At 40.2% G+C, this 23,904-nt stretch overlaps 1 protein-coding gene across 6 annotated transcripts in view; it reads left to right on the forward strand.

Annotated features, from left to right (window-relative positions):
* The first annotated feature begins 3,786 nt into the window (after positions 1–3,786).
* Positions 3,787–23,904, forward strand: part of ASXL3 (ASXL transcriptional regulator 3) — a 124,996-nt gene continuing 104,878 nt past the window's right edge. For 2 of the 6 annotated variants that reach the window (XM_021525717.4, XM_085572066.1), the window contains exon 1: positions 4,357–4,754. In XM_021525717.4, the coding sequence (XP_021381392.3) occupies positions 4,701–4,754 (54 nt within the window). In that variant the 5' untranslated portion in view covers positions 4,357–4,700. Of the gene's footprint in view, positions 4,040–4,356; positions 4,755–23,904 lie in introns of those variants that run through there. The other 4 variants (XM_085572068.1, XM_085572065.1, XM_021525719.4 and 1 more) reach the window with 4 other exon arrangements.

Here is a 23,904-nt window from a genome sequence, read left to right on the forward strand (position 1 = left end):
TGCAGTGCCATAAAAAAAGACCTGAATGTTTATCTACCTGCTGGAGAACTACAGGAAGGAGAAAAGGAAATAACCCTACATTTATAGTATTTAGTCATTCTTGGTCTGAGACAAAAGTAATGACAATTGTGGTGAACTCTAAAGCCAACAGAATAAAGCCTCATTATTTACAGTCAAATCTTTCATTATTTGAATATTTGCTAAGGTGAGATAAGTCTCAGGTAAACTTTATATTTTACAGTGCACTGTTTTTAATAGTCTGCATGTATTGCACAGTTAGGAATAAATGTATATAACTTAGTTGTACGTAAATAATGCATACCTTGATTTGAGAACTAAAAAATATAGTTGTGATTTTTTTTTTTTTTTTTTTGGTGGTGTGGGGGGGAAGAGTGAGCTCTTCCACATATTCTATGACCTCTACCAAAACCAAAGAAAAAATGGCATGCTCAAGAAAAGAATACTCTGTGCATATGAGTTAGTATTTAGCAAAACTTAACTTTCACCCTCCCATATCAAGTATAGACTGTATCTGTTTTTTTTTTCATCAACTTCAAGAGATTTTCCAAATACAGTACCATCATCCTGAGTGGATACAGTAACAGATTCTGAGCTTGTTATTATGACTTAGTAACATATTTGAAAAAATGGGATGTTGATTCAGGTCCATATGGCAACTGATTAAAAGAGAAAAGTTCCATAAAGTGTAATAAATGCTGTGAAGCTCAATTTGTCTGGATACTTGGCAATAGACATTCTTTAAATCAATAGTATAAAATACACTCTACAATTATGACACCAGTATCTGTAAATGGTTAACTGTCAATTGTCAATCCCAATGGCTTTGGTTTCCCATAAATCCACAGAAACCCAGATTTCCTGGTTTTCTTTTTGTCACCACTGTGCTAACACTAATTTAGGAAATGCAGTAACTCCATTAGTATCTTCTGGAATATTTTCTTAATTATCTTGTAACTCAGCATCTCTTGTTCAATTGTAGAGAATATAATTTCCATTGTAGAAGTGGCACATTAGATTGAATTGTCATGCTGTGAATAAATCATTCTGCACACATATGGCATTTTCATGTAACAGCTGATACTAGTTCTTTTGTAAGAGCTGGGACTGGAATTTGTATTGAAACAGTGTTTCACTGTATTGAAGCAATGCATATTTATATATATATAAACACTTGCATAAGAAGTGGAGGTCACAGATTCCTGCTTAACAGGAGTACTACTATACACAAGAATAAAAATTGGCAGTAGACATCTACAGTAATTTTCTATGCAGGAAACAAGAATAATGTAATTCAGGTGGCTTGCTAGATAATGTCAAGCTTAAAACTTCTATAGCAGTTCAGGTAAATGCATTCTCTGGGTACTAAAGCTAAGAAATCAGCCTCCAATGTCATTTGACCATTCTCCAGATACAAGAAAATGTATCCATAATAAACAACTGATTCCATTCACAGTCAAAACAGTAACATCTGGTATTGTAACATCACATAAATATTGCTTAGGTAAAAATTAATTATGTGTTTTAATGCAACATCTTTCTGCAGTATTTGCAGGTTATCCAATCTGGTTTACAATACACTAAATATTTACACACCCACATATATACACATTTATACATGTTATATATGCAGAGCTTTTAGACATAGTTCCAATGGTTGTAGTTTGGAGGCAGTTCACCATTTCTCAATTCTCCTATTGTCAATCCAGTTAAGAGAAGCAACAGTTATGATCTCCTGTAGTGTCAGGTCCAACTCACAAAGTAAACAGTATCTGTAATCAATAGCAAATGTTTTCTTTCATAAGATGAACTTGACCTTTTTCTGCTGTGCTTCTAGACTTACATAAGACTTTAACTCCCTTAAAGTAGAAGTGTACTGCTCTGTTGTGGCACTTGGTTTCTGTGTTTGCTGGCATTCAGCTACAACATTTATTGCAGAAAAAAAATCTATTTCAGGAGTACAGATTCCTTTTCTTTTATCCTATCATGAAACACATAGAGTAACCCCCAGCTCTCTGCTCTGGTGGGTACTCTCCAGTGGGGCCTTCAATACATAATCAGCATAACAGGTTTTTTTTCTCCAGCAAAGGCAGTGCCCCTAACTGTCACTATATTATTCTCAATCATTTTCATGAGAACAACAGAAGGAACTTTCAAGACCAGGTTGGACAGGGCATTGAGAAACCTGTCTATTGGGAGATGTCCTATGGCAGAGTGGTTGGAATGAGATGATCTTTAAGGTTCCTTTGAATCCAAACCATTTTATGACTTCAGAGCACCTGGATTGTATAAGAATGATGCAAATAAATTAAATGACAGCATTACACTGTCATTTAACCATTGTAATAGAACAAAAAAGTTTACTCCAGGGGTCCACAGAAACACCAAAAGGAAGTCTAATTCTGACTGTAGCAGACAATATTAGAAACCAACCAAACCAACCAAAAAAATTCACAAAGTCAGATTAGCTTTAGGGGCTCATTGAACCTTTTTTCCCTACAATGTCCTTTTCTATCTAACACCACCATTGCAGCCAGAGGTCTCGTAACAGAAGTTCATGTTATGTATGTGAAGCAGCTACCTATGAAGAGATGGGAACTAATGCAGAATATTTCTTTCTCTATTCCAACAGCCAGTTATGGTAGCAATGACTGATAAATGTCCCTACACTTTATTTATTTTATTGTATTTTCAATACTGAAAACAATGAAGGTATTTCAAAGGCAGTTGTAAGGAAGTACTTAAACTACAGACTTAGGCTCTTAGCATGGGCGATGAGATGTGAATAAAACCTGCATTATTTGGAATACAAAGTCACTAAAGGTGAGGAAATGCAAAGGTTAAAAAAAACTGAAGTAGGCCAGAGACATAAAAAGATGAAAATGAAGTCAAAACCACAAAACATAGAGAAGTGATAGTAACAGCAAGCATTTTCTTTCCAAATGTTGCTGAGGTGACAAAGGCAGCATTCAGTAAATAACAAAGGAATTTGTACCTTTTTTGACAACTGGCTGATTGTAAAAATTTTTGCACAACCTCCCTGTCAAACATGAAACATTGCAACTGCAACAACATTTTTCTCAAGAACATTTCTGAGGCATACTTAAATCCTCTATTTAATGCTATATAGAATGGAATCAAAACTAAATTTAGAAGCAGCTGTTTTAACAGAATTTTGTTTTGCTCATATTTTTAATATTTTTATATAAGTGCGAGTGAATAATGAAATCTGGAAAGGTGCTATCTTCCATGCACCATTTCCCACTAAAATACGAGGAGGAAGTTCCAAAACACCAGAGTATGCAAGTGCTCGTTTAGTGTTTGGGGAACGCTATGAGGTTCTTCTGTTTCCTTGAGGGGCTGAACGTCCTCAGGGCTGTCCTGGTCCTTTTCCTGATAAAACAGACTAAGCACTGCGGTAGTTGGTTTGACGTGATTCTTTCCCCCCCGCTAAACTGTGTATTTACGGAGAAATAAGGTTCAGTGTTACCAAAGTAGTAAGGCAGGGCGCAACACGGGTGGTGCTGAGAGGACAAAGGAGGGAGAGCAGGCACTGAATAGATGGATACAGAAAACCCTGAATAATTTCTAACTCGTTTCAATCCGAACAAAAAATACCTAATGTATTTCGATAAGATTGCTAATGCAGTTTATAATCTGGGTAAAGAGAAGAAACACGGGGGAAAAGAACCCGGCAGAACAATATCCTGCAACTCAGGAAGGTGTGCCAAGTCCCTTCGCTCCGCATTTCGTGGGCATCTTAATCCTGGGTCATCCAATTAAAGAAAGCCTCCTTCGGCGGTTTTACGAGCGCAGCACATCAATTCCCTTTGTTTACACACTGGAACAAGATGTTCTTTCCTGTTCCGACAAGAAGAGGAGCTGAAGCGCTAACGCGGGGTCCCTGCGCGCTGCCACCGGCCCGCCCGGGGCCGCCTTTGGCTCGGCGCTCCCGCAGCGGGTCCGGCCCAAGCCGGGAGGGCACGGGCGGGCACCGCCGGGCCGGGGGACCGCCCCAGCCGTAAGTAGGAGCCAGCGATCGGCTGGCACGCCGGGCGAGGGGCGGGCGGTGTGTCGGGCTGGCTTTACGGAACGCGGTGCGGCGCGAAGCGGGCGGACAGGGAGGAGAAGGGGCCGAGGGGGCCGCCCTCGCCACCACCTCCGACCGCCGCCCCCGCCCGGCAGCGCCCCCAGAGCGCGTCCCCGGGGAGGCGGCGCGGAGCATCACGGGAGTTGTAGTGCGGCGGCGCCGGCCGGCCGGCCGGCCCGCCATCCCGCTCCCCTCGCCGCCGCCCCCGGCCCGCGGCCCCGCTCTCGCGAGGCTTGGGGGGCGGGCGCGCGGCGGGGCGGGGGGCGCCGCCGCCGCCGCCGCCGCCGCCGTGGGGATGTTGGGCGCGGGCGCGGTTCCCCCGCGTGACGTCACAGCGCATTGTTGTGAGCGCGGCGGAGCATCCCTCAAGCTGTCACAGCTGTGCCGCCGCCGCGGGGAGCCTCTGCCCCCACCCTCCTCCTCCTCCTCCTTCTCCTCCTCCTCCGCCCCCGCCCCTCCCGCCCCGGGGGCTCCAGAGCTCGGTGTCACCGTATCATTGTCCGTGCGGAACCCCTCCGGGCCCCCCCCCCCCCACTCCCGGTCCGCCCTCCCCCCGTTCCCCCCTCCCGAACCACCTCAATGAGATGCAAACATGAAAGACAAGAGGAAGAAGAAGGACCGCACCTGGGCCGAGGCTGCCCGCCTGGTAGGTGCCGCGGTGGCAGCGGCAGCATTGTGTGTGTGTGTGTGTGTGTGTGTGTGTATGTATGTATGTGTGTGTGTGTGTATGTGTGAGAGAGTGTGTGTGTGTGTGTGTGCGTGTGCGTGCGCGGGGTGAGCGCGTCCCGCCGCCGCCAGCCCGGCGCGCTGCCCGCCCGCCGCTTTGTTGCCGGCGGTCGGGGCCACTGTGAGGCGGGACGGGAGGGGGAGAGACAGAGCGAGAGCGTGTGAGCGAGTCCGAGGGAAAGAGTGTGCGAGGGACTCCGGGAACGGGGCAGAGGGAGCCGGGGCTGTGTGCGAGGGAGCGGGCAGGAGCGCGGGAGTGCCCGTGCGGGAGCGCCGGGAGGGTGCGGGTGCGTGTGCCCGGCTGAGCCGGGCTCCCGGTCCGGGCAGCCGCGGCTCTGCCGCCCGTCCCCGCCTGCCTGGAGAAGAGAATACCTACGTCCCTTCTGCGGTGTGTGCGTGAGGAAATGCCTCTATTCTTTTCTTCTTTCTGCATGTGTATGTGTGCGTAAATACCCAGGGACCGTGTCTATCTCTGCAAAGTTCGTGCATCAGATATCCCGAGGAAATCCCTCCTTTTAATCTAGAGAAAAGTGAAATAGCCGGGATTTGCCTTTCCATTCCTTTAGTGGGGACAGGACAGGGTTGACGGGCGTTAGAGACAACTCTGATCTGAGATTTCGCTTCACCCTCTCAACTTCCACCACGGAGCTGGCAATGTCCGGGGCAATGTAACCCGCTTCTGGAAAGACTCCGTGGCTCTGGAGACTCGGTACATTCCCACTTCATTAAGAAACTGTCTCCCTTACCCTACTGTATCTGTTCTCATGATTCTGTATTACTGTTTCCTAAGTGTAACAGAGTACATTGTTTATGTTGTTTTCCCGTTTCGGAGTTCGTCTGGGTTCTCTCTATTCGAGGAATTTTGTAACAAATAGTTACGCACGGTACAGCACGTATGGTTGTACACGTCCGTATGCGTGTCTTCTGCAAAGTTGGGTCTGGTTCAGCTCCAGCCGAGTGCGTAGAAAGATGACAAAGCTGGAAAGATAGGCTGCTGGCTACATTGCTTTTTTTGTATCTACACGAACTATATTTTATTCATCTCTTTACAGACTGAATTGTTTAAGTAACATGCCATTACTAGTGTTGCATCTGTTTCTGGTAGTGTGTAATGCTATCCGATTACTATTATTTGTTGAGTGTATTTGTGAAGCGCTTTCCTTGTAAAAATGTTTTCACCTCATTATATGAATTCCTAGATAGGAAGTTCAGCCTCTCTTGCCTATGTAAATAATTATAAGGTATTAGACAGACACTACCTATAGATGTCTCTGTAAGCTGTATCGAGGTACTCTCGTAGGCTTGGGCAGTGCTAAATTCTGATGTGGCTGTACATCCCCCAACATTTTGTAATAATGCAGTGTTAGTGAAGATGCTCTGATATGGTGTCGCTACTGTACTCTCTTATTTCTTGTGATTGTAACAGAAGTTTTACTGCAGTAAAATATTCACCTTTGCCAAAGTAGTTTTGGCAGCAGATGTTGCTACGGTACTTGTTTCTCCATGCTCTAAGCTGACAAACGTGCATTCTAAAGTCCATAAAATTGCTGTCCTAACTTTATTCTTTCAAGCTGCTGCTACAGTTACCATTGTAAACTGTATTTTGTTTGATGAATGTGCATAAAGGAATTTATTGTGTATTGAGTAAAATTGCTGTTCCCATGTGGTCTAATACATGGAAAAGTTTAAAGCCTCTGGAGAACAAAGGCTGAGCCACTGCTGTGAAGAAGGGCTGAAAGTCTTATTTTCAAGATGTCCTATTGCTTCACATTTCCCCCCAGAAGATTAATGATTTGCTAAAATCAAGTAGCATGTAAGATGATACGCAGCTGTATATAAGTGGTGGAGATACACAAGGTCCACAGTGTGGTTTTATCCAGCCTCCTGGGGTTGCTAAGTTCTGCAGAGCTTGTCCCAAGTCTGTTATGTGAATGACACGTGCTGCTGTTCAGACCAGCTACAGTCTTGCAGTAGGCTTTGCTACCTGTATACACTCACATATGTTTGCAAATCACTACAGAAGATTGAAGCCAAAATTGCTGCTCCTTACGGTGTTTTATGTTAGGACCCTGATGGTTCATTATTACTGCAAAGTTTGATTAAATCAATTTCTTTCCACAGACAAGTAAACAATGAAGTGATTGATACCTACTCACAAAAAATGGCTCATGACTTACCTAGATCAATATGTTGTAAAATTGTGTACTGCTGAATTATTTTTAGGAAAAAGAGGGTGAATTAATGCATAGAGCAATTGTATGGATATTTACATTGTAGATTTTCTATAAAAGCCCTTACATTGCAACAATATTAAGCTTTCAAAGTGAAGTGCTAAAAAGTATGACATTATAAAGGTAATATTGCTGGCATTGCTTTATCATTCTGTTTTTCATGTCCATATATTACAGTGTGCACTTTAAATTATGTACTTGCATTCCAGTTTCCCAACTATTATAAGTTCACTCACTAGAGCTGCGGAATTTTAATTATGTTTTCTTTGTTTGTTGTGAGGTACCATACTTAATTTTTTGTACACCTTTCAAATGTTGCCTAAGCAGATTTTCATTTTATGTTTCGATTGTACATACACAACTATTATTAGCAGCACCCAGTAGCTTCACAAATGCAAATGTTTCTATACTTGCAACATGCCTATGAGGTTAAGTATTTTGACCTCTGCTTTACCCATGCAGAGTTGAGACATGGAAAGATTAAGTACCTTACTCAAAACTGTTCAGGAAATCTGTGGGAGAGGTAGTTATGATACCAACAGCGTCTCTGTAGTAGTTCTGTTTCACAGTCATAAAATCATCTTCCTTCTGTGGCTACACTTTTGCCTCATGCATTCTCTGTTACTACTTCTCTCACAGTAGTTATGACAGAAATTGATATGGTCACGTCTCTGTATTCAATCTATATTGAAACTCATAATGTACCATATAATAGTTATGGATAAAAAGAAACACAAGAACTGGACTTGAGCCTGGAATTGTTTCACAGGTCTCTGTTTCCCATAGTCACAATAAAAAAAGCAGAAGTACTTCAGAAAAATATGGCTATCTTAAAACACACTGTAATGTGTAAGTGCTGAGGCTTCAGACTAAGTGTCAGCATTGTATTTATGCATTTTCAGTATTTGCTTAAGGAGTCTTTGAAAACCTCCCGCAATGCAGTGTTTTTTCAAGCTGTTCTCTTAATTTTTAATACATAAGTAGGAAAGGTCTCCCGTTCTATTAATCTCTGACTGTAAATGCCATGTATGTGATATAGACAATAAAGCAGGAGCCACTGGCATGCCCCACTATCAGAACTTGCATTTTATGGAAGAAGTCTCCTGCAGAGAGTAGAATCTTTCTGTCTGTGACACACTGCTTTTTTCCCTCGTGCAAGTCTGCTTATCTTAGGGCAAGGCATAGCCCAGCTTACAAGCATTCCTGAGAAATGAACGCATGTGCAGGATCAATGGAATGGTGGCATACCACTAACAGTTCATGTTACAGAACCCATTTTGTAGAACACACGTTTTTATGGACGAAATTGCAACTTGTCTTTACAACCTGCCAAAGGGCATGTCTTTGATGTAGACCCGATATGTCAACTCACTTTGTACTTTGCAATAGACTACAGCAGTGCTTATGTATGATCTGGGCATTATCTCCATGCCAGTCTTCTGCTTTTTGTGTCTGATAGACTAAGATAGAACGCTTAAAACAATGAGAACAAAAGAAAACCTTTCAAGGAAGGAGAAGAAACATCCTGGCTTTCCTTTGTCTCTTAGTGGATCCTCATTTGATGTAGCCGTATTGTTGTTTTCTGATCATACATGGAACTCATTAAAATTGTATAGAAAGGTTAAACACTTGAGTAGTTAAAGCAATTTGTAGTGATTCCTTTCAGATGAAAAATCTTCTGTTTAGCTTCACAAGGACTCTCAAGCTATTGCTGGAAGTCCTGAAATAGTGAATTCCACCTCTTAAAAATTTAATGTCGTAAAATTCTGCATAAAAACTATTGAAATGAAAAATACTGAGAACAAAACATGCTCAAGGATACTCTGCCACATAAGAACTTATGACAATTTTAAGTAGACTGCAGTGATCCAACTTTTATCGTTTGACTTCCAGACATGATCCATTGTTATTTGTAGGACTTTGAACCAAAGGCCTGAACAGAGTGAGTGGAGACTGGTCATTTTGGGAATGCAGAGCTCAAAAGCACAGACTATCTGCCTATGAACGGTGATAGTTTATGGTAACATTTTAAAAACACTTTTTTATTAATAGCTTGCCCTAATTATTGCTCTTTCCTGTAAGTGGTATTTTGAAATGTAGTTAAGTGTCTGCCACAAGCTGACAATAAAGTAGAAGAAAATCCCAAGAATGAGAACAGTAGTCCTTGTTTGGTTATTTGTGTACTGGAGCACCTCTCCAGTATTTTTGCTCTTTCTTCTCCAAATTTTGTTCTGAAAGAAAGGTTTTTTTGTGTTACTGAGGACTTACGTGCTTTCCAGTTCTATGGAGAGTTCTTGTGGTTCAGGTGACATGTGCATATTAGGTGAGTAATATTCATATCTTAATTCATGTGTTTCTTGCAGTAGTCTCCTGACAGGATCCAGCTCTTAACTAAGAGCTGTTTGTTTCCTCTTGAAAACTTTAATAAAAATATGCTAATTACTTAGGGAACCTGATGCTGGGAAAAAAGCACGAAAATCAGCCATTGGAATTGTTAGCTTGCATGCTGCTGTTTACTGTGGCTGGCTGTCCAAAAGCTGATTGTTACTTCATCTGGTATGCTGAGATAGTGTAGTTGAAACAGATCATGTTGTGGTATGGAAGTATTTTTGTATTGCATCTTCATATTTGAAGACCACAAATGAAACAGAAAACTAGAAGAGTAACTTCTGCATAGCTAGACCATTGATGATAATCCCTTTGACTTTTATGTTGTCTTTGATTTTGTTACTATAAATAACATATAAAGGCTTTGTGCTAAAGGAGCTTCATGTATCTTTAAAAATGGAAAATTTGATATAACTTTGTTTTATGGTATTAAGGATTTCTTTGTTGTTGGCTTAACAGAGACGTGCTATTATTTCCATATTTGTTCTGAGTTAATTCTTTTTCAGACATGCAGAAACATTGTGTCTTGGGAACTTTTGATGGCCTTTCCCTTTGATCCACAATCAATGCTGCTTTGAAGAGCTATATTTTAGTTTGGTTGGCTCTAGGGCTTCCTCCAGTTTGTTTTATTCAAAGCAATTTTTGCAGTTGTTAGACAAGGTTGAACCTGCACTTATTTTTTTCCTTTTTTTTTTCCTACCTTCTGTGGTTTTGGTGTCAGTATTTTATTTTGTTAGTGTGAAATATCATTAATAAGTGTGGCTTTAGTATTTTTTTAAATTTAAAATAAATAACATCTACAATCAATGTCATCTATTTCAGCTTACCTTTTGCATTTTTCTAGGGTACATTGAGAGAAGTTATATTCTAAGTCTTTATCTTGAGACAGTGCTTTAACCCTTGGCATTGGAGACCTTTAGGTTGGCAAGAACCTTACCCAGGAATGGGACCTGTTTTCAGTAATGTCACATTATTTCTGTCAAAGCAGGATAACATAGGAGAAAACCCTAACAGTAAACTAAATATGAGCATTCCTCTATAGTGTGAAGGTGTTCTCAGTGCCTTAAGGTATGATTTAATGTTCCCTGTTACAGTAAATATTTCCAGTGTCTTCTGGCTTACCTTTCTCTGTAGAAGAGCCAGCATTTTCCCGACATACTGGATGTTCTGTTGACATAACTGTTCTAGTTTTTCTTCTTCCACGAGACGTTTTGGTCAGTTGCATGTGCAACCACAGCGAAGTAGTTTCCAATAACCACACTCAAGACCCTACCACGCTTCACAGCTAAGAAGCTTTGGGCTTGCTAGCCCAGTTCACCAAGTCCCTGTATCCAAACCATGCCACTGCAGCCTCTTAGTCTGGACCAGGCAGCATACTGTTCTTAAGGTGGAAAACCAAACTTACTGTACTTCCTGCTGGAGCTTCTTTTGTTCTTTATACTGTGATCAGCAAATTACAGTTATGTGGAGAATCATGTGCTAAACTTGGCCTCTTGACTTTGGAGTAACATTTTTTTCTCTTTTTTTTTTTTTTTTTTTTTTTTGTTATTTTTTTTAATGATAGAAGCTTCAACAACAACGTTTTGCTGGGTGTCACGATGATGGTCTTGGTATTCTCTGTAAAGCGCAGTAACTAAATAGAGGCCTCCTTTTGTACTGTCAAAACCTGGGAGAAGATGTGATTAGTGGAAGTTATTTCATTATTGTTCCATGGGTTCCAGATGAAACTGAGCAAATTCTCCTTCTCAGGAACTTGCAGACTGAAGAAACCAGGTATCTTAGCCTTCACTCTGGGTCAGCTTCCTATATAAAGGCGGAGCAATAAGCAGAGCATCCTGATAGAGGCCATTTGCTCATCCTGTGAGTTTAGGTAGCAAATTCTTGTGCTGCTCAAGTGCAACAGATTGGTCATAAGTGGTTCATTTAATCACTTACCAACTTTAAATGACAATTACATCCCCAAAGAACTCCAAATTGTTGACATACTGGCCCTCTGAGGCTGCTCTCTTTTTGAGAAGTCCTGCCCAGATAGTCTTCTGTTGCTGGAGTTCCTGGCTTGGGAAGAGATGTATTTGCTGGGGATGTAAAATGGTAGAGAGGTGCCTACTTGCAGCTAATCTTGGTTTGAAAGGATGACCTACAACATTCTGAATGGTGATAGAGCTCTAACACAGACATCAAATGAGTGTCAAGAGACAGATAAACCATCTGGCAGTACATGCTGGAGCTTCTTTGATGTCAGTGCACTGCTTGTGGTTAGGGGTGGCACTTAGTCTTGAAGGAGTCTAGAGGAGCTCCATTAACTTTTGTTCAAGCAAGCTCTGGTGTTTCTGACATTGGAACAGGAACATCTGGGTGATGTGATGTTTTCATCCTTTGACGTAAGAGTTCAGCTCTCTATAATTTCTTGAGCTCAGCAGGATGAAATTTGTGGACCCTGGCATGTGACTTTCCTTAACATTGGAGGACCTTTTACTTGAGTTTTACTTGAGTTTTTTAACATATGGCATCCAGCTTTTGCATTGCAGTTTATGACTGATGTGGCCTCTTGTACCTCAGGTATCTAAGATTTGCTTTGTAGTGTAGCATTGAGTTTTGTTTCTGTCTGACAGCATTTGCCAGGATCAGCAGCCACAGTTCAGTCTGTTGCTCTAGAGTCATCAGACTCATTAGATGATTTGGGCAATAGTTCTGTGTAGAAGACATTCCAGTACACATCCTAGATTATTTATCAGGATTTTGGATCATCAGAAAATAATTTGTTTAGAAGGCACATATTACATGATATGTTTTGAAAATTACCCTCCTATATGTATAGGTTGGTCTGGACAAGCCTGTGATGAGAATCTCCTCACTGCTTGTAAGGGTCAGCTCTACAGATCATCCTGTGGGTGATAGTTGCATTGTATAGAACATAGCCTGATTTACAGATAACAACATTTCTTAAACCTCTACAACTTCAGAAATGTTGCTTGAGAGACAAGATCCTGAGCTACTAGGTTATTTGCTTTGGAGAACTCAAGGCTATTTTCTTTCTTTATTGTGATTTTGCTTTGATCTTATAGATAGAATTAGGAATTTAATTAATCAATCAGGGTTTATAATTGTTTTATCCTGGTTAACTTCCTGTGTAACTTGATGTCTAGAGAAGGAAGTGAGCCTTAGCCAAAGTATATATCAAACATTTGAAGGTCAAAGTTTGATTCCATTTCAACTGACCCTTAGCAGCCTGGAAAACCTGCCTGTGTAGTGGTTCACATATTTTGTGAGATGCCTTGTGAAATGTCTAGAGTCTAGTAAATCACAGTCAAATTCATGTCCCAAATGATTTGTTCCTATTTTTGTGACTTGAACCTTCCTTTTTATATAAGATGAGGCTTTACTACTATCATTGTGTTGCCAAAGTACTTAACTATTTTTCATTAAGTGATACTATCTGGTTTGATTATTTCTTTTTCTGTTCCATAAATTGAAACTGAATGTCTATTGATACCTATTTTTAGATAAATGGTAATTCTTTTTATGCCTGAAATTCCCAGTTATCCATCACCTGCTGGCACTGCTATATCAGCAAAGCATGTGACATTCCATGTCACTATGCCTGCCTGCCAATATTACCTAGCAAGGGTAAGAGGAAAAAATAGACCCTTATTTTCTATACCCTGCTGTCGTTCTTCTGGACCAAGATTCTGGCAGTTATCTCAAAATCATTACATTCTCTGATCATACTTGTTTCTTTAATCTCATTTGGAATTTCTGTAATTTAGAAATTCCAGCCTGTTAAGACCAGTGAGAACCTCTTTGGAACTTGGTGCTTCCGTTGAGAAAAGCATCTTAATTAAAGCATTACTTTGATAGAAGGTGGAGCTGGAAATGGTTTCAAGGTCACCGTGTATGTTCACACTTGAAAAGAAGTTATACAACTCCAGTTAGTTTTAGCTTTGTGAAATGAATAAAATTACTTACATTTATTACTGATAGGAACTATGAGTTGTCTGGTCTTTGCCAGAATCTGTTCTTTTAGTGAAAATTTACATTCTGCTTTAAAAAATGGGAGAATGAAGAAAATAAAATTATTAGGAAAAGTTTTCCGATGAGCATGATTTAGAATTTAGATGCATTGTGTATTTTCGAACAGTGACTAGACAGAAAACATAAATTTTCTATTACAGATGGAGAATTATTTATCCAGTTAATGGTTCTCATTCATATTTTGTGGGGTTTTTGAGGCATTTTGGGCTTAGTCTCTTGATTTTTTGAGAGTTTGATGCAGCAATGCTGCAGCAGGTTTGTTCATAGAGCAGTAGTGCTTAATGTATTCTAATTTATTCCATAAATTTGTTTCATTCATAACACAGATTTCTGAGACATTTTGCAACTACACAACTTCTGTTTTAAAAAATAAAATGTAGAATAATGTAGTAAGGCTCATTGTCTAGGTGTGGAATAAGCTCAGAATCCACTGTAGAAGAAATCTTCAAATAATGGACTATTAAAGAGATGTTATTGCCTTTTCATTACTGATTTCAGGATGACCTATGGCTGCATAGGTATGTACCTTCCTGAAGATGCCTTCCTGGGCAACAGCTAAAGTGTTTTTTGCTAGATATCTTAGGAGGAAATATTTGGTGGGAGGGAAGAATAAAGATTAAATGTGTTGATGCAGTCCCTTGAATTCCTGACTTGCAGTCCTAATCATATCTATATATATCTATATATATATATATGTATGTAGATTTTCAGGTATTGGGTTACAGGCCTATGAAACTGACTGGGAGAATCACAGAAATGAGGCTACATGCCTGGGACATTTGATCTATCCACAATAAGCATCAGCATCCTTTGTGTAGATAATTATCAATAGCAAGAAATGGATGCTGCTCCCGTTTCATCTTGCAGTCAGATTTTTCATGCTAAAATCCTGTTCCTCCAGTCAGTGTTCAGGGTTCAGCTGACTCGGTGTCAACTTCCCCTGTTGCTTTTGGAATGAGAGCTACCCATCTGAGTGGAATGTCAGGGATAACCAAGACTTTGTCTTGGACTGATGTCCCTGGTCTTTAGAAGAAGTCTGTTACTGAAATCTGTGGTTTTTGGACCTTGGGATTGGCTCCCAAGGAGCAAACACTGAAAGAAAATGGAAATACTGCTTGGAGCCATCTTGAATGCTGCAGTTATCTCTTATGAGGAAAGAGCTTCCCTGCTCTCTGTAATAACAGTGTTCTAATGACAGTGAGCCCCACTAAGTGGTTGTGATGTTAAAACATGCTCTGGCTTGGATTTGTAGAAGCACTTCAGAAGCAGACGGCCGTGCTTTACAAAGTAGACTTGCAGATTTTTATCAAGTCTGTCTGTGCAAGTTACTGCATGCCTTTGATACATGTGTCAGTGACTATTGTTGCATTTACTGAGTTCCTCTGCAGCATCTTCTCAATACCTGTGCTGCTGATCAGCCTGGCAGTCAATGTTTGATGTTCACTGCAATCATTGTGGGTTGTGCCTCCCATCCCAGCACCACCAACGCTTGAGGAGGGGGCTTCAGAGCTCTCCTATGGGTGTCTGGGGAGTTTTCTGTTGAAAGGGAGTATAAGTGTGGGAGAAGTGTGAACAAACAGTTGCATGACTGCCTGAAGGATACAGGATACGATACAAGAAAATAATAATGTGAGTGAGCAGAGTGAAAGTAACAATAAGGTGAGTGGGCATTAGAGTGAAAGGCCTTGATAATAAAGTAAGTGTCCAAGAAGTGATTTTAGGTGTTGTATTTCATGGACTCCAGAAATGTAGTCTTTAAGGTGGTCTGTGAACTACACAGTGAAAAATTCAATAAAAGATGGGGAGCTATAAAAAATTTGGAGTCATGGAGTCAAAACAGTTGATCAAAAATATTTTTTATGGATTTTGAAAATTAGATCAGAAAAGCATTGTCTTACTGACTTTTAATCTGTGTAATAAAATAAACCAACCAAAAAACAACCTAAGGTATCTTAGTAAAAATAAATCAAATAGTAGTAAAATAATTTTTTTCTTCAGGGACCTGTTCTGTTGGGTTTTTGGGGGTTTGTGTGTGGGTTTTTTTGTTTGTTTGTTCAAGGTTTTTTTGTAGATTAATATTTAATTAAATAATTGTTATTTTGCATAATAGAACAGTTCTGTCTCCAGCAGTTCATAGGGTTTACTACTTTGCTTGGAAATAGACTGTTTGACACATTATCAAACCTTTCTATTCCTATGAGAACAGGTTGTCTAGAGAAGTTATGAATGCCGAGTCCCTGAAAGTGTTCAGTGCCAGGTTGGATGGGGCTTTGAACAATGTCATCTAGTGAAAGGTGTCTCTGCCCAAGGCAGGGACAATGAAACCAGATGATCGCTAAAATCCCTGCCAACACAAACCATTCTACAGTTCTATAATTCTCAGAATCTGTAACACTTCCATTAAATAAAAAATAACATGAAAATAATATCTCTGTCATTGTGAGTCAATTTTAACTGTCCTTGATGAGGACAGACTCAGTTTCATCCTGTAATTTTCTTGTGCTAGTTCATTTTATTAGTGTCTGAGCTGTAGGAAAATGTTTCAAGCTATTTAAAGTAATGTTAAATAGAGTGAAATAATGCTCCTGTCTTCATTTTAAGCCAGATCTACAAAAGTGGCTGTTTGGATAAGTGAGGCTGGTATATATATGCATGGTGGCTGGGGAAAAGAAAGCTTCTGAAAGAGCTGCAAAGTGAATAAAAAGTTTAAGAAAATTTAAAAAACAATGCAGCTGCTCACTGTTATCTGCATTGTTGGAGCTGTTATGGCAAGAAGCTTCATGTGTGAGTTTAAATGTTGTTAAATGTTGAATATAATTTTTTAGAAAGATATGTGTGTGGAGGAAGAGGGAGAGGAACTGGGAATTCTGAGAATTAATGTTCTGGAAAAAAAATGAGGTTTTAAATGTTCCATCCATACATAATAATAGTTATGAAGCTTATTACTTTTAGCACTTACATATGTTTTCTGGGATTAGTAGGAGAGAATGAAACTGGGTTTATGTCTGTTAGCATGCCATGTGGTGAAAAGAGTGTATGCCTGGGTGATACTGATGTAATCCTGGGGAGAAAAATGACAATACTGCATTGGGGAGCAGTGGAGAAAATGGAGGTGTTCTTGTACCAATGAGTAGTAGAATAGCAAAGATAGTGAAGGAAGTAAAAAAATAAATCTGACTGACAATGAAAAAAATGAGGAAAAAGTCCCTGTTTCTCAATTCAGTGATAAAATCACATATAGCTTATTTATTTATACATTTTTTCTACTGTTTCACTTAATTGTATCACCAGCTAAAGTCCCCAAACTTCCATCTTTAAAATTTGGATTTTTCTCAGACTTTAAGAGTAAAAAGATTTCAATGAAACACAAGATTAAAAAAAAAATAGTCTGTCTTCTCTCCTTTATAAAATACAGTCCTTTGTCTTGGAAATAAAATGCTATGTTTACATGATGTTACATTCAGTTTATTTTTAGAACAAGTTGTACTATGGTCTATCTTGGCTAAAGGAGTGTTGTTGAAATTGTAAGTAATGCCCTTGAAATAAGTGAAGAAGAAAAGCAATTTGTCATCTAAAATATTTTCTCATTCATTTGGCAGTTAAGATCTCCTATTAGAATTTTCAGAATTGGTTTGAAATTTCCTTGCCCTTATTATTGTTACTAGAGCAACAAGAATTAAAAAAATACTTAGATTCTCCTACTGGAGACTCTTGGTCTGAGGCCATCTTGGGCACAGTGACCACGATATGATTGAGTTCTCAGTTTCTCAGTGAAGTAAGGAAGGGGTTCACCAAAACTATCTTGGACTTCTGGAGGGCAGACTTCAGCCTGTCCAAGACAGTGGTTCAGAGATTGTCTTGGGAAACAGCCCTTAAAAACCAAGGAGTCCAGGAAGGCTGGACATACTTTTAAGAAGGAAATCTTATAGGCACAGGAGCAGGCTATTCCTAGGTGCCAAAGGATGAGCCATCAAGGAAGAAGACTGGTCTGGCTGAACAGGGATCTTTCACTGGATCTTGGAAAGAAAGAAAGAGTTTATAAACTTGGGAAATAGGGGCAGACAACTCAAAATGAGTATAAGGATGTCATCAGGTCTTGTAGAAAGAAAACTGGATTGGTGAAAGCTCAGCTAGAACTCCATGTTGTCATCACTGTGAAAGATAATACAAAATGGTTTTATAAATACATTAAGAACAAAAAGAGGCCAAAGAAAATCTCCATCCTTTATTGGATGTGGAGGGAAAATGTAACCAAAGATGAGGAAAAGGCTGAGGTACTTGATACCTTCTTTGCCTCAATCTTCAGCAGAAAGACCTGATATCCTCAAGGCAGCTGCCTGCTGAGCTGGTAGGCAGGGACAGGGAGCAGAACAGAGCCCCTGTAATCCAGGAGGGAGCAGCCAGTGCCCTGCTGTAATCCAGGAGGGAGCAGCCAGTGTCGTGCTGTAATCCAGGAGGGAGCAGCCAGTGCCCTGCTGTGCCAGCTGACACTCACCAGTCTGTGGGGCCAGGTGGGATCCACACCAGGGTGCGGAGGGAGCTGGCAGAGGAGCCAGGCCACTCGCCAGCACTTGTCACCAGTCCTGGTCAACCAGGGGGGACCCAGAGAACTGGAGACTAGGCAGTGTGATGCCGATGCCCACCTGCAAGAAGGGTTGGAAGGAGGATCTGAGGAACTACAGGCCTGTCAGCCTGACCTCAGTGTCTGGGAAGGCACCATTTTGTAGCACATACAGGACAGCCAGGGGATCAGGCTGATATAGAACAGGCTTAGGAAAGTCACATCCTGCCTGACCCAGCTGATCACCTTTTTATGACCAGGTGACTGGTCTACTGGATGTGGGAAAGGTTGTGGATGTTGTCTGCCTGGATTTCATTAAGGCCTTCGATACTGGCTCTCACAGCATTCTTTTGTAGAAGCTGTCTGCTCATGGCTTTGATGGGTGCGCTCTTTGGGTTCAAAACTGGCTGGATGACTGAGCCGAGAGAGCAGTGGTGAATTGTGTTAAATCCAAATGTGTCTGGTCACCAGTGGTGTTCCCCCCAGGGCTTGGTCTGGGGCCAGTATTGGAGCCATCCAGTTTAATATATTCAAAAATTATATGGATGAGGGGATTGAGTCCATCCTCAGTGACTTTGCAGATGACAGAAAGTTGGGTGGGAGTGTTGACCTGCTGGAGGGCAGGAAAGCTCTGCATGGGGATCTGGACAGGCTGGATCAATGGGCTGAGGCCAGTGGTGTGAGGTTCAACAAGGCCAAATGCCAGGTTCTGCACCTGGGTCACAACAACCCCAGGCAGTGCCGCAGGCTGAGGGAAGGAGTGGCTGGAAAGTGACCCAATGGAAAAGGACCTGGGGGTGGTGGTTGACCATGGCTAAACATGAGCCAGCATGTGCTCAGGTGGCCAAAAATGCCAGTGGCATCCTGGCCTGTGTCAGAAAAATGTGGCCAGTGGGATCAGGGCAATGATTATCCCCTGGTACTCAGCATCAGTCAGGCCTCACCTTGAATCCTCTGTTCAGTTCTGGGCCCCTGAATCCGGGAAGGACATTGAGGTGATGGAGTGAATTCAGAGAAGGGCAACAGAGCTGAGGAAGGGTCTGGAGCACAAGTGATGAGGAGCAGCTGAGGAAGTTAGGGATGTTTATCTTGGAGAAAAGGAGGGTGGGAGGGGGGCTTATCATTCTCTATAACCACCTGAAAGGATGCTGTAGCCAGGTGGGGGGGATGGTCTCCCAGGAAACCAGCAACAGGACAAGAGGAAATGGCCTCTGGCTGTACCAGGGGACATTCAGGTTGGACAATGGAAGAAATTATTCACTGACATGTATTTAAGCATTGGAATGGACTGCCCAGGAAAATTGTGGAGTCACCATCCCTGGAAGTGTTCAGAAAATTGCTGGACATGGCAGTCAGTGCTGTGGTCTTGTTGACGAGGTGGTGTTTCGTCAGATGTTGTACTCGAGCATCTTGGAGGTCTTTTCCAACCTCAGTGATTCTGTGATTCTGATTGTTTCAAAGGTAGAGTATGAAGTCAGTAGTTAAACCAGAAACCCAAACTGAGGCACTGTAATTTTTCCCTACAGCTAAAATAGATTATTCTTCCATAGAGCTAAAATCTATTATTGTCAACTTCTAAAACATTAAATATAAAATCATGTGCGCAAGCCCCATAGACATTAAGTTTATTTGCCAGTAGCATGTCCTAGAACTGACAATTTTTAGTCCTACATTTGCTGAGGAGATGTGACTTTGGGAAAATTCAGATCTTCATGTGTACCTATATTGTTTCTCATAGAAAAAGCAAAAAAACCATGACAGAATATGCTGTCTAGTAGGCATGTTTTACTCTCTCTTTATTTGCTTTTCTTGGGTTATGGTTACCATCCTGTAAGGTAACAGTTCCTCTGTTCAGTGTATGGAGAGGTGTCTTGGGATAAAAAATGTGCAATGATATTAGGGACCCCTAAAAATAGAAGCTTGTCTTGAACTGGAAGCCCAGCTTTATGGGACATCTGTGCATTTATATTCCCTAGTAAAATTCTCTGTGATTCCCCTCTGTTGACCAATGACTTCACTGTGATTCTGGTGTTTGGTGATGGTAGTTGCATGATATGTGTGGGTGATGGCCATTTCACACTGTAACCTGGTCAGTCCAATCCAGCTTGACTTGGAGGAGTTCAGCCAGTCTTAGAGCTTGAAATAATTCCTTTAGGCAGTCAGGAGTTTGGGACCTTCACAATTGAAGATTATACTGAACAGTTGCAGGTTGTACCCCCATGGGGAAAGAAGCGTTCTGTATTTTGTTTCGGGATCTGATTGCAAACTGATGGTTTAACAATCAGCATTTTGTCTCTTCATGAACTCCAGCCTTGAATTCACTGTTCACTTTTCTCCTTTATAGACTGGAGGTCCTATTGAATTTGTTCACCTGTGCCAAGTGATTGCTCCTATTGGTTTTAATCTTTAAGGAAAATCAGCATCCAGCTGCTAGACAGTTGTACTGATGAGGACCCATTGATTTTTCTCTCCTATACGCTTACCATCAATAAGAAATGTCCTTAGATTTCACAATACTTTTTCCCTGCCATAATGTTGCCCTGTTACCTGACTGTCAAGACTGGTCTCAGTTGCTGTTCACATTGAATGTGGATGTGATTAACAGCCTGATAAAAATGTTTAAGTCAATATTTGAGAAGCCTAGGTAAAGATAACACTTTATCATGAGACCTTTTTAATAATGTGTTCTGTTTGATGTACACCAATGGTAAGGAGTTGATGTTTTTAACAAAAAAAAAATCCCTTTTTTATCAAGGGATTTTTTATTAAGCAGTATTCAGAAAAGGAGATATAAAAAAATGGAGGATGTTCATGTTCTGGTTTGGGGGAAAAATAATTCTTCCCTTTTTAACAGAACTTTTGCTTATCAGGTTGGTGTTTTTTGGTTTGGTTTGTTGTTTTGTTTTTTTTTCACTACAGTATTATTTGAAGTATTTTCTTCCATAATAAGAAGCAAGCAGCATGTAAACAAAACATTCTGTATGCATTTCTACAAAGTGATAAGCTTTTGAAAAATTATCACCTTCAGTTTAGATGGTCAGATTGTTTTACAAGGTCCCTGGGAAGAGGTGAGCACATAACTTCTCAAATATTGAGGAAAGCTGTTTATACATCTTGTACAAACCTGGATGCAGAGCCATTATATACTTTCACTAATCTGCCTGTGTTGTGACAAATCTTTCTTGGTAATAGTTGTTAAATAGTGAATTTTTTAAACCTTTAAATAGATGCTATCAAAAATCTATATAAACCAGCAATATGGACTTCAGTTTTACAATAAATTATGTGTTTAAGAGGACAAGTGTGGGTGGACTTAGGTAATGAGTTGGGGGAAGGGACCATGTGGAAACATTGCTAGGAAGGACTGAACAAATAAGTGACACAAAGTGGATATGAGTTACTGAGCTGCAAAATATTCTCCTATTTTTAAAAATCTTAGATGACTAATTGTCAACCATGCCATATGTAAGTAATGTGGGCTTCCAAATTTGTGGCAATTAAAACTGCTTAGCATCCCACTCCAGCCCTGTGTTATACTCTGTGTACAAGTCAGCACTGAAGACTAATCTCTTATGACATTAATCGTCTCATGAGGAGAGACGGAATAAATCACAGTAGCCCTTCCTCTCTTCACTCATGAAGATAAATGCCATAACACGATGGCTGATCTTCCTTATGACACTAAACATTATATATTTAAGAGAGATAGCAAAATCTCACTGACAGCTAACAAAAGAATTCTCTCTTTATGCATTCTTTGAGAAGGCTGCATTTCTTTAGTTCAAAAACATGACTTACCATATCTATTCTCAGAGCAATTTAAGTAGTAGATCTGGGTTGTGCCAGTGAACTGTATTCTGTACATAATGATGTCATGATTCAGACTAATAAAACCTTATGTGAAATAATTGTGCAGGCTTTGGAAGGGAAAAAAAGTGCATAACATGCAAGGACACTTTACTCTTTTCTATTGTCTGTTCGGACAAGAAATACTCTCTTGTTTAAAAAGAACAACACTCCTCCCTCCCCCCCAAAATCAAGACATTGGTTTTGGATCAAAATGTTTCATTTTGTGGAAATTTTGGTTTGCCTTTTTCATTTTGTAGAAATTTTGGTTTTCCATTTTCCCTCAGTACTTGAACAGGTGGACTCCGGGAACTTAAAGAACTGAGAGTGGATTTCTGTTGTGTCTGTGATTGCAAGGGATTTCTATTTTTTTTCAGCTTTATCACTTGCTGTACATCTCTCAGAATTTTAATTCTGTGTTTTCCATGCATTGTAGTCTTTCTTTCTGGGATACAATTATTAAGAAGCATTCTTAGTTATGTTCTCCATGTCCATTTGCTTATTGTTTTGAAGGGTGTATCATCCTGTGAGTGAGAAACAGTCCAGACAAATGAATTGTGAAATTTATTGACTTCCCTTCTGAGGTTAAGAGGAGCAGTGTGACTTATCCTGGTTGTTCACCAAAACAACAAAATATGCTGTAAATTTGCTGAGCTAGTTTCTTGCCATCTATCCCACATAATTAAAACGGAAGTATAATTTTTATGGTTTTATGTTTGCTGTCATTAGACATTCTATAAACATAACTATATTCATGGCGCATCAATGGAATCAATGTCAGTTGCGGCATTAAACTTCACCTTTTAGTGAGCAATTTTACCAGGATGAAATACTTTAAATAGTCAAAACTAATATGTAAGAATATTTATGTAGAATGCATAGTTTAAAATATTTTGTGTTCTATTTTCTGTTTTCTCCTGTTTTCTTTTTCGCCTTCTAGAAATCTTAGATCTGTATCTTTAGGACACTGTCTAACAAGATAAACTCTGATAGTAAACCAATGGCAAGAAAATCAGCACAACTGTCACTTCCTGTTAAATTTGGTTACATTCATGGAGTAGCCAGTAGGAATTTTATTTCTCACATTAAAAGTAACCCTTACACATTATACTTGCCTGAGGAAAATAAAGTGATGAAAGCTTCTGAAACAAAGATCTATTCATTCTGTTGATTTTTCTGTGAAGTTTTGCTCCTTGTAATTATTTTTTTTATCCTACTATGCTGAAACATAAGTTACGCAGCAAACCCTTCAGTGCCTCAGAAAAATAAAAATCTGTATCATCTTCCAATAGAGAAAATAGCATATATGGAAACAAATATGTTTAAGGTTAGGTGTTTATTAATTTTATAGGGGGTTTTATGTTCATTTATTAATGTTAAATGTATTCACACTGATAGCAGTTCTTTCCTCTGTTATCTGTAAAGTGAGGGAATCTAACAGAGTCTAGTATCCATTCAGCTCCCTTAGTTCCAGTCACCTAAGCAAGGTGTCTGTTTTTTGTGCCAAGTAGGTGCCAAAGGAGGATTTTTATCCCTGCCATAATTAGAGGCATTTCAGGAAAATGGCGTATGTGATCGCTGAATGAGTACAGATTTCATTAACACTTTTACACTTTTGGATGGCAGAGGTTTGTTGTTTGGTTTTTTTTTTTTTGTTTGTTTGTTTGTTTTTTTTTTTTTTTTTTTCTCCTTGTCTGTTCTCTAAAATAATGATTTGGAATTTTAAAAGTTTTGCTAAAAGTTTTCCAGTTGGGTCAGTGCTGGTGAAACTTCTACTGTAAACTAAGTAGACAGGAGAATGTGGTCCACAACCCAGAGGAGGTGTACATTACAATTTGACCTGTCAGCACCTAAGAGCTACACTGTGCTGCCAGCAAGGTACCAGTGCTGAGTATCTATGCAGGACTTGTGTGCCTTTGTGCAGGTTTGGGGGAAACCATGGCATGAGCTGCATCTGTATGAATGCACTCATGTTTGAGGGGGTAGAGGACATTGGAATATCCTGTAGTCTT

This window comes from Lonchura striata, chromosome 2, assembly GCF_050655825.1.
Source record: "Lonchura striata isolate lonStrDom1 chromosome 2, ASM5065582v1, whole genome shotgun sequence".
NCBI classification, from domain to species: Eukaryota; Metazoa; Chordata; class Aves; order Passeriformes; family Estrildidae; genus Lonchura; species Lonchura striata.